The 14,884-nt window shown below is 45.1% G+C and overlaps 1 protein-coding gene across 1 annotated transcript in view; it reads right to left on the bottom strand.

Annotated features, from left to right (window-relative positions):
- The window catches only part of LOC126101324 (iroquois-class homeodomain protein IRX-4), a 241,659-nt gene that overhangs the window by 15,707 nt on the left and 211,068 nt on the right, over nucleotides 1–14,884 (bottom strand). The window contains exon 3 of the mRNA XM_049912030.1: nucleotides 12,160–12,461. Coding sequence (XP_049767987.1) covers nucleotides 12,160–12,461 — 302 coding nt within the window. The remainder of the gene's footprint in view (nucleotides 1–12,159; nucleotides 12,462–14,884) is intronic.

The raw sequence follows: 14,884 nt of genomic DNA on the forward strand, positions 1-14,884 counted from the left end.
AGTATTTTTGTGTTTTTCACATCATATTGGGCGACCGTTCTATCTGACATTTTAAACAGTAATTTCTAGTAATTTAGGATTGGAGGGCAGCGTGGAGGGTAAAAATCGTAGAGGGAGACCAAGAGATGAATATACTAAGCGGATTCAGAAGGATGTAGGCTGCAGTAGGTACTGGAGATGAAGAAGCTTGCACAGGATAGAGTAGCATGGAGAGCTGCATCAAACCAGTCTCAGGACTGAAGACCACAACAACAACAACAACAAACAACGGGAAACCTAAATCAGGATGGCAGGACGCGAGATTGAACCGTCGTCCTCCTGAATACGAGTCCAGTGTGCTAACCACTGCGCCACCTCGCTCGGTACCGCAGCTGGGGCGTAAGCAATCCTTCTGCTGTGCGCCCGGTAGTCCACTACGTCTTAGCGAGTGAGACAGAGAGAGACACCCGAACAACTATCAGGCGGTGGTCAAAAACATTAGGAGACTCGCCGATTATAATACGTCTATGAGATAAACTCGTTAAGTCCGATACTTTCCTTTCTGCTTTATCATATTATTTATTGTTTTGTATACTTATTATTTTACATTAGAGTATGTAAAGATAAACCCCTAGGAAGCTGACTTTCAGTATCGAAGAGCTCAAAAACCGCACGAAAAGCGTCGAATATATGATGCCGTACAATCGTATCTATGTGATGTGTAAACTACGTAATTACAACAATCAAAATAATCGAATTTACGGCGTACGCGACAATGGACACCCTGTAATAACAGACATCTCCTTGGAGTAATTACACGTAGAACAGAACAGCGGTTGAATTCGTCAGGACAGAAGCCAAGTGCTCGCTATTACAGTACCTTTCCAGTGTCATGATTGAACAACCATTTGTATCTTAGTAGATAGTGCAACACAAACTTCAATTTCTTCTGTAACTTAAAAATATTGAAAGGAAAGTGCCGTATTAGTCAAAAGTTACCCACATATTTATAGCGAACCAGCCATATTTATTTGACCCGTGTTTCACAATTCGAAACTTGTCCAGGGACTATAAGCAGAAAACACTGTTCTCTGCGAGCAGGGGGAAAGAACAGGCCCTTTCGCCGTATCAGAAATTCGCACCGACAGCCCCGCCCTCGATATTCACAAGGCGACGGCTGCTTTTCCACCCCCTCGGCTTTGTTGCTCAAGTCGGCACTCCCTTAAAAACTTGTTCCAACCCCTTGACTCGCTTAATTATTTCCTTCCAGATCCGTGATTAATGCCCGGGGGCGTCATAAAGCGGACTGCATGATTTAAACTGCGCCACGCCGCCTACAGCTGGCAGACAATTTGCACAGTACGGTGCGCGCGCTGCCCGCGTGCTGCGCGGTGCGTGGTGCGTGGCGCGTGTGCGTGGAGGCAGCGGCGCGGACGCGATCGCCGCCAGAGCCGGCCGCCGCCCAAAACACTCGCATTAATACTCCAAAGGCCGGCCGCGTCCATCAATTTCAGAGTCCGCCGGGCGCCGCTGGTCCGCTTTTCGCAATTTCAGACCTCGCTGCCTCTGTTTCGGCCGATTTACCGAATGCCACCCCTCTCTCTTTCTGCCATCGGCTTTTATTTGGCGCATTGCCTCGGCGTACACGCCCTTGTGCTACGCGCGGAGCCGGCACCGTTGTGGCTGTCGAGCCGTTTTTATCCTCCCTGCCGCAGTGTCCTTTCGGGCAGATATTCCGCTCCCCGTTCTTTTTTTTTATTCACCTTGCAGCTCTATTTACTGATCATGCCCTTGTGCACATGTAATTTCGTTTCTGCTCGGCTGGCTGTAGTGTGAATAAAATGCAGACCAGCTATAGCACGAAAGAATTTCTGAAAAAGAGGAATTTATCAACATCGAATATAAATTTAAGTAAGTCTTTTTTGAAGGTATCTGTGTGCAGTGTAGTGTTGTACGGAAGTGAAACGTGGATCGTAAGCAGTTCAGACAAGAGGATAATAGAAACTTTTCAAAAATGGTGCTACAGAAGAATGGTGAAGATTACGTGGATAGATCGAGTGACAAATTACGAGCAAGTGAATCGAATCTAGGAAAATATAAATTTGTCGCAACAACTGACTAAATTTGTCGCAACTAGGATGCTTCCTATGGCATTCAGGAATTATCACTGTGGTAATGGAGTGAAGCGTGTGTGAGAGGAGGAGTGGTGCCGCGATAAAAATATTGTAGAGGGAGACGAAGGAACGAATACAGTAAGCATGTACAAATTGACGTAGGCTGCAACAGTTATTCGAGACGAAGAGACTTGCACAGGATAGAGTAGCGGGAAGAGCTTCATTAAACCACTCCGCGAACTGAAGACCACAACAACAACGGCGTTAACCGTCATCTGGAATGAAATTGTTCACATATGAGTTTCTCGAGTTTTCGCTATTACATAATATTAAGTACATTATCTTTTGGTAGCTACAGTCATCCTCCTGATTTGAAGAAATTCTTGAAACCACACGTGTCTGGACTGGCGCACGAAGAGGCTAGTTTCATTCGTCTGACATCAAAATTTCGTCAGTGGCGATTCGATGTCAAGCTGGATTCATGACAGTAAAGATTCAGAGAAGAGATACAGTTTTACTTGTTTATTGTGAGGGACTCACGGAAATGCTCAAGCGACTGCTATATGAAACGGAACGAGAAATGTAACTGGAACTCAGATCTCTTTCATCGCAGGAAATTGATAATCTCGTCTTCTGTCTTTCCTTGTCAGGTGCGTCCCGTGTAATGAAAGTAAAGATAAAGAACTTCAGAGGTATATGGAGGCCTGCCCACGACCGTTATTACCATGCAACATTAGCGAATTAGGTATGCAGGAGGTTATTAAAAAGTGTTCATTATATACTCTAACTTACTTCTAGGAAGATACCTTCAGTAGCTACTCAACGAATTTATTTTCACATAAAGTCTTACTGAGCTACTGCTCTGCCACGAACGTTGCTGTCAGCTGCTTACTAAATACCATTGTGAAATATCTAAATCAAGCTACTGATTCTGCGGTCTTTAGAGAGATTCTTCTATATCTTTCTAAACAATGGCAAGATGCGGTTATCGGACAAACGTTTATTTTGCTTGTAGTAACTACATAATGAAACACTCAAATGCACTGCAGCTAATTGCTGAAAGTAAGCAACGAGTAGTCAGTGTCACAGTTGGTAAAGTCACCACCTGATCGATAAATCCAAATTTTTACATCCTCCTCAGATTAAACTTTGGTAACCGAGAAAGACTGTAAACCACATGTATTTCATTCTACGAGAAACATTTTCCCATTTTAAGCTCTGTACCATCTGAATATGCCTCAGAGAGTAACTCAAAGATTCTGCTCTCCCCCTGTTAGAAAACCTCACGAAAGTTCTCGTATAGAATTCATTAGACCGGTGGAATGAATAAATCCATTTCTACGTCTATTCACTAAATATCACTGTGAAATTCATGGCGTACAGTATTTCCCATTGTACCACTTACTAGGGCTACTTTGCTTTCTGATCGCGTTATGGAGAACGGGAATTAGTCTGATTGGGGAATCGTATACAGGGTGGTGTGGTGTTAGTGCTAGAGTCTTCATGTAATGCTGCTTCTTGAGACATGGTAAGTAGGGTTTCGCGTATCAGTAGGTGCGTATCTCCATGCGTTTTCTTATCATCTCTGTGGCGCTCTTCCAAGTGTCAAGTAAACCCTTGACCATTCCTTCTCCCTTTCTTTGCGCGCGTTCTATATCCTCCTTAATTCCTATTCGGTACTGGTCCTACAAACTTGAGCAGTACTCTTGCTTGTTCACACTACGGTTTTGTAAGCCATCTCCTTTGGAGGCAGATTGCATTATCCCAGTATCCTAGCAAATGACTTGGGTCTGACTCTTTCATTAACTACGGCTGTGCCAATGTAATCCTTCGATTTCATATGCCTAAGAATTTTTTTCACCTAGATATTTGTGTATCAGTTGACTGATACCACTTGTGACTCACTAATATTGTAGTTCTAGGATATTTCGTTATAATTTTTTTAATTTTGTAAACACAAAATTCAACATTTATGTAGCTTTAAAAGCAAGCTGCCAATGTTGACACAAATTGGAAATCTTATAAACAAAGTTTGGAGAAGTCAGACAGATGTCGTACGTTAACAGTCTAAGGTCTGAACAATACAAAGAGTATTGAGGCGAAAGTGTCTACACGTTCGATACGTCGGTCGAAATTTCTTATGTGACAAAAAGCGCCAAATTTGATTCGCTAATTTGATACGAGCCTAAAAATGCGTAAACAAACGCTGAGGCCACGGCGGATAGATCACGTCAGTATTTGTTTTGTACCAGTGTAGGTGCATGCGCGTTTATTGCGCATTAGCTTCATAATGTAAAAAGTTGTAAATTTGTGTACCGTGGAAACTGGTGTTATTCGTCGGAATATAAGTGAAAAGCGGGACAGAATTGAAAATTACAAAATAATGAATGATGCCATCTCGTATGATTAGTAATATGCCAGGAATTTTAGAAAATGAAAGAGGGAAGTACGCGTCGAAAGGAATAGAAAAAGCCTGGTAAGGCCAGTATCGAACGAATCCGAAAGCTGAGGTAGCGTTGGCAATCAAATAAAAAAAGCACTGGGGAAAGCGATTATGTGCCCTGGAGCATCGGGTATTTTGCATTCTGCGGCCAGCGACAGACCTGACGTCTACCGATCATGTACAGGCGTCTTTGGTACGGAATACAGAAGACGGTGACATTATACACTGAAATGACAAAAGCCATGGGACACCTCCTAATATCGCCTCGATCCCCATCTTTTTCTGTTGTGGTGCAGCAGCTCGACGTAGTATGGATTCAACAAGTCATTGGGCGTCCACTGCAGAAATATTGATCCAGCTTCTATAACCGTCGATAACTGCGGAAATGTTGCCAGTTCAGGAGTTTGTGCACGAATTGACCTCTTGGTTATGTCCCATATATGTTCGATGGGATTCATATCGGGCTATCTGGGCGGCGAAATAATTCGCTCGTATTGTCCTTCAAACCAATTGTGAGCAATTGTGGTCCTGTGACATGGCTCGTTGTCATGCACAAAAATGCCATCGTTGTTTGGGAACATGGAGTCCTCGAATGGCAGCAAATGGTCTACTCCAGTCAATGATCGGTCCAGTTGGAATAGAGGACCCAGTCCATTCCACCAGCTTGCACAGTGTCTTGTTGAGAACTTGGGTCCATGGCTTCGTGGTGTCTCCGCCACATTCGAACCCTACCATCAGCTGCCACCAACTGAAATCAGGGCTCATCTGACCAGCCCACGGTTTTCCAGTCGTTTAGGGTCCAGTCGGAATGGTCACGAGCACAGGAGGGTCGCTGCAGGTGATGCGTGCTGTTAGCAAAGCTACTCGCGTCGTTCGTCTGCTGCCGTAACCCATTAGCGCCACTTTTCGCCACACTGTCCTAAGAAATACGTTCGTCGTACGTCCCACATTGATTTTTGCAGTTATTCCACGCAGTGTTGCCTGTGTGTTATCACTGACAATCCTACGCAAACGCCGCTGCTCGTGGTGGTTAAGTAAAGGCCGGCAGCCACTGAGTTGTCCGTGGTGAGAGGTAATCCCTGAAATCTGGTATTCTCGGGCGTACTCTTGACACAGTACAACTCGAAATACTGAATCCCCTAACGGTTTCCGAAATGGAATGTCCCATGCGTCTAGCTCTTTCTACCATTCCGCGTTCAAAGTCTGTTAATTCCCGTCGCGCGGCTATAATCAGATCGAAAACCGTTTCACATGAGTCACCTGAGTACAAATGACAGCTCCACCAGTGCATTGCCGTTTTATACCCTGCCAACGACATACTACCGCCATCAGTATATGTGGATACCGCCGGACGATTATGTTTCGTGATCAAATAACACTTGTTGGCAACCGACGCAAAAACATCGGAGATCAATGCACGCACACCGACGGAGGTTGCTACGGTAGACTGATGTTACTGATAATAAAATTAGATTTTAATACGGAACATTTGCTATGGTTGAAACCCCTCGTTTTCAGGAAAATCTATGGCGCAGAGCTGAACTACTCCCAAAGACTTTTCTGCCGAGGTGTGGCAGACACACCAAACCTGAACCTGCCAGGAAGGTCGACTGGATACACAAAGTAGGCTTCATTGCAAACATCTAGATTTTCTGGTATGCACGAAGGCGAGAATGGCCTGGGAGTCGGGACAGGTTCCATCAGACTGGACAAAAGCAGTAATCACACCAATCTTTAAACATGTAAACAGAAAAGATTGTAACAACTACAGAGGTATCTCTTTAATCAGCGTTGTGGGTAAAATCTTCTCGGGTATTGTTGAAAGGAAAGTGCGAGTATTAGTTGAGGACCAATTGAATGAAAATCAGTGTGAGTTTAGGCCTCTTAGAGGTTGTCAGGACCAGATCTTTAGCTTACGGCAAATAATGGAGAAGTGTTGTGAGTGGAACAGGGAATTGTATCTATGCTTTATAGATCTAGAAAAGGCATATGACTGGGTTCCTAGGAGGAAGTTATTGTCTGTTCTACAAGATTATGGAATAGGAGGCAAACTTTTGCAAGCAATTAAAGGTCTTTACATGGATAGTCAGGCAGCAGTTAGAGTTGACGGTAAATTGAGTTCATGGTTCAGAGTAGTTTCAGGGATAAGACAAGGCTGCAACCTGTCTCCACTGTTGTTCATATTATTTATGGATCATATGTTGAAAACAATAGACTGGCTGGGTGAGATTAAGATATGTGAACACAAAATAAGCAGTCTTGCATATGCGGATGACTTAGTTGTGATGGCAGATTCGATTGAAAGTTTGCAAAGTAATATTTCAGAGCTAGATCAGAAATGTAAGGACTATGGTATGAAGATTAGCGTCTCCAAAACGAAAGTAATGTCAGTGGGAAAGAAATATAAACGGATTGAGTGCCAAATAGGAGGAACAAAGTTAGAACAGGTGGACGGTTTCAAGTACTTAGGATGCATATTCTCACAGGATGGCAACATAGTGAAAGAACTGGAAGCGAGGTGTAGCAAAGCTAATGCAGTGAGCGCTCAGCTACGATCTACTCTCTTCTGCAAGAAGGAAGTCAGTACCAAGACTAAGTTATCTGTGCACCGTTCAATCTTTCGACCAACTTTGTTGTATGGGAGCGAAAGCTGGGTGGATTCAGGTTACCTTATCAACAAGGTTGAGGTTACGGATATGAAAGTAGCTAGGATGATTGCAGGTACTAGTAGATGGGAACAACGGCAGGAGGGTGTCCACAATGAGGAAATCAAAGAAAAACTCGGAATGAACTCTATAGATGTAGTAGTCAGGGCGAACAGGCTTAGATGGTGGGGTCATGTTACACGCATGGGAGAAGCAAGGTTACCCAAGAGACTCATGGATTCAGCAGTAGAGGGTAGGAGGAGTCGGGGCAGACTGAGGAGAAGGTACCTGGATTCGGTTAAGAATGATTTTGAAGTAATAGGTTTAACATCAGAAGAGGCACCAATGTTAGCACTGAATAGGGGATCATGGAGGAACTGTATAGGGGGGGCTATGCTCCAGACTGAACGCTGAAAGGCATAATCAGTCTTAAATGATGATGATGATGGTGATGATGATGACGAAGGCGAGAGTGTGGCTGGGCATGAGGGACACAAGTGATAGTCGCAGAGCACGAGGCGACGGTAGGAGCAGAGACTAGGTGACAGCTAGAGATGGTTAACGAGTGACGCAAGCCCGTCGCGTCGCTGCCACCGTGCCCAGCTGACTCAGTCGCCGGTCAGGCTGGGTATTAATAGAGCGGAGCGGTGATATTGCGCCACCCTGATATTTGCACGCTTTTACGAGCGCTCACACGTGCCGTCGCGGGACCGTGAGTCGCGTCGCGTCGCCGGGGATTTTCATCTCGGCCTGGGGACACGCGGCCGCTCGTCTTTCTTTAAATATCTATTTGGACAGCTAACACAAACAAGCGGATGAAAGTGGACGGCGTAATTTAGTACCGCGGGTGCACAGTTACCCTGATAGAAGCATAGGTCGCCAATCGTCGGGCTGACTCAATAACTCTTCCGTCAAAGGCGGCCGGCGGCCGCGCGCCGCTTTGAGCCAAGGAAGGCCTGTCAACACGGCCGCTTGGAAGTTCCGGTGTCGGTAATATGCTGATGGGAAGCGAGCGGGCTTCTTTTTTTTTATTTTAAGTCAGTCGAAAGTTGGCGCGCGCGGGCATGTGTGTGTGTGTGTGTGTGCGCGCGCGCGATGCAGTGCTCAGCGCTGTAAAAGAGCACCTAAATTAAACCTCTTCTCTGAATAATGCATAAGATGGCTCACAAGGCGGGCAAGATGAAACAACATCGTTTGAAAATTCATCAGACTCGAGGGGACGAACTCTGAAGCGTGCGAGCAGCTATGCGCAGCGCGTGAACAAAGGGCGTATAGTTACACGTATTTTTCGGTGACCTCTCCTTTCGCAATAAAGAGTGTCCTGTTGGGTAATGTTGTAGAGAAAGTCATGGATAAAGTCTTTACTAGAATTTCAGGTGTCTTTCACGAGTATCAAGTAGCTTTTGTGTTTCGTTTTAATTTTTGTTCCACGGATACACGAAGTAATCTGAAATTAACAAAGATCATTCATTGTGTAAGAAATATAGCTATCTCAAGAGCACTACAATAAACTAGAGTCGTAATGAGCGAGGCGCAAGCCTACTAGTGACTCGTCTGTTTTCCATATATAACGGACCTGGTCGTAATGCTGACTCTGCGTATTTGTAAATGCAGAACGTACTGTCGAAATTTTGGGCACGGAGCAGCGATTCTTGTCTCTCACTTTCCATCAACAGTATTTTGTGAGTTTATAATAAAACATGAGAACCCGTACACAACTACCTGAATAATGACCTGTTTTAATTTGCGAGGCCGGCCGCGGTGGCCAAGCGGTTCTAGGCGCTTCAGTGCGGAACCGCTCGACTTCTGGGGTCGCACGTTCGAATCCTGCCTTGGGCATGGATGTGTGTGATGTCCTTAGGTTAGTTACGTTTAAGTAGTTCTAAGTTCTAGGGGACTGATGACCTCAGATGTGCTCAGAGCCATTTGAACCATTTTTTTTAATTTGCGAGCAAGGCTGCTGAGGCGATAAAAGCTGAATATCACAATAATACAAATAACAAAAGCAGAGAATATCGTCATCACTAGACACGGAATAACGCTTCTCAGTCCATTCTAGACACACTCCATCTCACGCAAAACGATAGATATTGAGCGACATAGCTTTGCAGTCAAACCACTGCGTATTGGAAAAATCTGGCAACAGCGCATGTTCTGGAATACCGACGTGTTTTCTGTGATTTCTCTACTTCATGTGAATGCCTGCAGGATGTCTTTGGAACGCCTACGTCATTTACTTCTTTGATACTTTGCCAGCAGAACTAACGACCGCCACTAATGATCAATCTGTCTACGACACGTTAAATTCTAACCTTCTTCCATTCCAGTTCTAGGTCCTGATGGGATCGCGAAGTCAAGACAGTGCTTGTTGTATTGGGTACGGCTTTCATCGCACTGTCGCACATTTAGCAAGCAGTAACTAGACAGTCTTGTTAACCGTTCCGTACGTGGTAGAGAAGACTCAGTGAAACGCGAGCGTTTGATTTATGAGTCTTCTCTGCAACTGGTTTGCTCCATCTTATTAACAATGTTGCGTAATTGCGACTGTCACTCGGACAGGCTGACAGGTTCGTTAGCGCTGGATTACGGTAAACAGCAGTTCCTGACCCCGTGGCCACTCGCAGGTGCTGTACTTCTGTGTGCTCTGTGACCAGTACAATAACTGTCAACCACCACGAAATCATCTCAAACAGCAAGGTTCATCATAATTCTCAAAGTTACATTTACACTTCAAAATGAGAAGGAGGGGAAGGAGAATTTTTAAGAGCAAACGTTACACAATAACCATTGTACGTGACAAGCTCTACACAGAGAACGCCCACATCTTACCCGTGAGGCAGGTAGCCACACAAAAGCCCTAGTGGAAACAGAAATGCCGTGTGGCTAGGGCTCCTGTCGGGTAGACTTGCCTGGTGCAAGTCTTTCGAGCTGACGCCACTTCGGCGACTGGCGTGTCGATGGTGGTGAACTGACGATGATAAGGACAAGACAACACCCAGTCCCTGAGCGGAGAAAATCTCGGACCCAGCCGGAAATCGAACCCGGGCGGTTTGGTATGACATTCCGTCGCGCTGATCACTCAGCTACCAATAACGCCCTAGTGAGGAATAGACATATAAATTAGCGTTTTTATGAAGATACAAGACTACTGAAACAATAAGAAAGTAACTATGATCCGCTCAGTTTGATTACTGTTGTTGGCTCTAGGGTTCCCAAGTATACAGTTTTGGATGGTATTTTTCCAGCTCCTGCTAAAATTCTCATTCCCGGTTAAACAGCTTGAGGACACGTAAAAATTCCTGTTAGAGGAAAATGAACAGAATTTCACGTAATACAGTTCGTTCATTAAGCTCGCGTAAAACCTTGTAGTCCGAAAAGAGCTAAATGGGCATAGCTGCAATCAACAGGCGTCATACCGAGCTTATTCGTACTCAGTAGCGATACGGGTGTCTATGGAAAGATTTGGGTGTATTTACAGTCAGTTTTACCTTTCGTGATGCCTTTCTACAGATGGATTCATCGTCAGGCAGCGAAACTAATGAAGCGCCAGTGCCCATAACAAGCAAAATTAAAATTGTAAAGTAAGTTTAATAATGAATGGTGTTAAGTTTTACTCAGGGCTTAACAAGTGTAAAGATTATAATGTTTTTGCACTGTGTGCCCCTGATGATTTTCACTCGGGTGACAAAAGTCATAGGTTGGCGATATCCACACATACATATGGCGGTAGTATAGTGTATACAAGTAATAGAGGGAAATACACTGGCAAATCTGTCGTTTGTGCTCAGGTGATTCATGTGAAAAGGTTTCAGAAATGATTACGGCCGCACGACGGGAATTACGAACTTTGAACGCAGAATGGTAGCTGGAGCTAGACGCATGGCACAATACATTCCAGATACAGGGAATTCAGTATTCGGAGATCGACAGTGTCAAGAGTCTGCCGAGATTAGCAAACTTCAGGCATTACCTCTCACGCAGACAACGCAGTGCCCAATGGACTTCACTTAACGACCGAGAGCAGCGGCGTTTGCATAGATGTCAGTGCTAACAGACAAGCAAAACTGAGTGAACTAATTGCAGAAATCGATGTGGGACGTACAACGAACGTATCCGTTAGGACAGCGCGGCGAAACTTGGCTTAATACCCTACGGTAGCAGACGATCGACGCGAGGCCTTTGTGACAGCACGATTCGCCTGCAGCGACTCTCGGGGGCTCGTGACTATATGACTTGGACTCTAGACGTCTGGAAAACCGTGCCTGGTTAGATGAGGCCCGATTTCAGTTAGTAAGAATTCATAGCAGACTTCGAATGTGGCGCAGACCCCACGAAGCCATGGAGTCAAGTTGTCAACAAGGCACTGTGCAAGCTGGTGGTGGCTCTATAACGGTATGGACTATGTTTACATGGAACAGAGTGGGTCCTCTGGTCAAATTGAACCAGTCATTGACTGGAAATGGTTATGCTCGGGTACTTGAAGATCATTTGCAACCATTCAACTATGAGATTCTTGTGGATGGCAGTGCAGCATGTCAGCGGGCCCCAATTGTTCCCGATAGGTGTGAATAACATTCTGGACAATTCGAGCGATTGATTTGGCCACCCAGACCGCCTTATGAGAAACCCATTGAATATCCATGGGGCATAATCGAGAGATCTGTTCGTGCACAAAATCCTGCACCGGCAACGCTTTCGCAATCATGAACAGTTATAGAGACAGCATGGCTCAATGTTTCTGCAGGGGACTCCCTACGACTTCTTGAGTCCATGCCAGGTCAAGTTGCTGCACTACACCGGGTGAAAGGAGATCCTGCACGATATTAGAGGAAGTATCCCATGACTTTCGTCACGTTAGTGTAGTGTTTCTAACGGAGGTGAGAATGAAGTAAAAAACGTGGCAGACTACAAGGTAATAACTTTGTACAGTTGGGAAGTGTGACGTTAGTGGAAGCTCGCACTGCTGCGCGGCACTCACCGGGGTCCTTGTGGTGGTCGGCGCTCTTGCGGCCGCTGTCCTCCTCGTTGTTGTTGTCTTCGTCGTCGACGCGGTTGCGCGGTTCCCACGTCATCTTGTTCTCCTTCTTGAGACGGCGGCGCGCGTTCGCGAACCACGTGGACACCTGCGTCAGCGTCATCTTGGTGATGATGGCCAGCATAATCTTCTCGCCCTTGGTGGGGTACGGGTTCTTCTTGTGCTCGTTGAGCCACGCCTTGAGCGTGCTCGTCGTTTCTCGGGTCGCATTCTTCCGTCGCGCGCCGTTCAGGTCCATTCCGTACCTGAAAATGTACAGCCGTTACATTGGTATCTTCACTACGAGCACTTTTTCAGTTCTGCCGTGAAACATTATCAGAGGAAACTTATTATGACATCGTCTTCCTACTACAATTTCCATTTCATTTAATGGCGAGGTTAACTGCCGACGCGTAGCTTGGACGAGAACGATATATGTACAAAAACATCTTTACTACATATGGCAATAACATGCTTTTGCTCTTAATATTACGAAGAGTAATTGCTTGACGAAACGGAAAAGGAAACTCCGTAGGCAGGCAAGTACCCCATGCGAATGAGTGCATTGGAGATAGCTAACGATTTCGACGAGGATAATTAAGTCGATGTATTAGGAGTCGGAAAATGGACTTTTCTGGGACTGAATGTCGTAAGAGAGTGAAAAAACTTGAAGAATGATATAAATGAACAAAGTAAGGTTACACGTGATTGTGGAATGAACCGGAAGAGAGAAATAGTTGAAGGATGAGTGTAGGCTACTAACGACATTACGACGGTATAACGGTTATTAATAAACAGTTTACACAAGAAGAGAATAGAAGCTTTCGAAATGCGACGCTACAGAAGAATGCTGAAGATTTGATGGATAGATTACGTAACTAATGAGGAGGTGCTGAATAGAACTGGGGAGAAGAGGAATTTCTGGCACAACTTTACTAGAAGAAGGGATCGATTGGTAGGACATGTTCTGAGGCATCAAGGGATCACCAATTTAGTATTAGAGGGAAGCGTGGAGGGTAAAAATCGTAGAGGACGACCAAAAGATGAATACACTAAGCAGATTCAGAAGGATGTAGGTTGCAGTAGATACTTGGCGATGAAGAAGCTTGCACAGGATACATTAGCATGGAGAGCTGCATAGAACCAGTCTCTGGACTGAAGGCCACAACAACAACAACAGTAAATAAGAAACGAGTGAGCATGAGGTGGTATACGAGAGTGAATAACTGTGTAGGCCCTAGAGAATGCTCACATGAACATCGCACAAGCGAGTCGCGTGTGCCATAAACAACTGTGGAGTAGTTAAATCAACAGTGAACTGACGAAATGAGGTGCAGCATTGATCTTAGTACTGCACAATATATCACAACTTGAATACAGCAAGCGTGAGTTCTGGAAAGGCTTAGGAAGGGTAGGAAAAAACCGTCGACACGGGCCTCGAAAGGCCCTGCAGAACCGACCGACAGCCATGTCATCCACAGCCGATAGGGATCACTGGATGCGCAGGTGGAGTGGCTTGTGGTCAGCAAAATTTAGTAGTAATTATATCAGATGCTCTACAGAGATTGCCCAGGAGAGATGGCACAGTGGTTCCCTACGATTAATGCTAAGTAGCACATGATCTGTGCATACCAAATTTAGAGACTAAATTAATTCAAATCACTCCGCAGTGTTCCTGGAGTGAAATGTCAGTGTTGATAAATCCTTCTAATCTAGAAATCTGACCCTTAGGTTCCTTTATTTTAACCGAAAACAATAAGCTGTTCCATTTCCTGCATAAAATTGTTGAAGCGCTTCCATGCAATATCTGTTTTATTACTGATGTCCCTTAGCTGATGACCGCTTTGATATGTGCAATGCTTTTCATCGCCTGCAGCAAACTAGTTATAGCAAACTAATGAAAGATTTTCCAAAGTACTCGAAATTGTGACCGGCTGCAGATTTTTTAAGTGTAAAAACACTGCCTCGGAGCTCTCACAGATCAAAAAATGGTTCAAATGGCTCTGAGCACTATGGGACTTAACATCTATGGTCATCAGTCCCCTAGAACTTAGAACTACTTAAACCTAACTAACGTAAGGACATCACACAACACCCAGCCATCACGAGGCAGAGAAAATCCCTAACCCCGCCGGGAATCGAACCCGGGAACCCGGGCGTGGGAAGCGAGAACGCTACCGCACGACCACGAGATGCGGGCATCTCAGAGATCAGTATCACTTCCATGTATAAGTACTAAAAAACGCTGCAGTATTCTGCTGACTCAGTTGTGAAAGTTGCGTACAAGATTAAATTCGACTTGTGTTACCGCATTACTGTCCGATTACGCTGTTGGCGAAAAACCACTGGAGACAGTAACAACAGTAACTGAGAGTAACTGTCGAGACAGATCTAAAGGCGAATGATCACATAAAACAAATTTGAGGAAAAGAAGATGCCAGGCAGAGATACATTGGAAGAATATTAAAAAAAATGTAACTAATCCACGAAAAGCCGGCCGCTGTGGCCGAGCGGTTCTAGGCGCTTCAGTCCGGAACCGCGCTGCTGCTACGGTCGCAGGTTCGAATCCTTCCTCGGGCATGGGTGTGTGTGATGTCCTTAGGGTGGTTAGGTTTAAGTAGTTCTAAGTATAGGGGACTGGTGGCCTCAGATGTTAAGTCCCATAGTGCTCAGAACCATTCGAACCATC

The sequence above is a fragment of the Schistocerca cancellata genome, chromosome 1, assembly GCF_023864275.1.
Source record: "Schistocerca cancellata isolate TAMUIC-IGC-003103 chromosome 1, iqSchCanc2.1, whole genome shotgun sequence".
Lineage (NCBI taxonomy): Eukaryota > Metazoa > Arthropoda > Insecta > Orthoptera > Acrididae > Schistocerca > Schistocerca cancellata.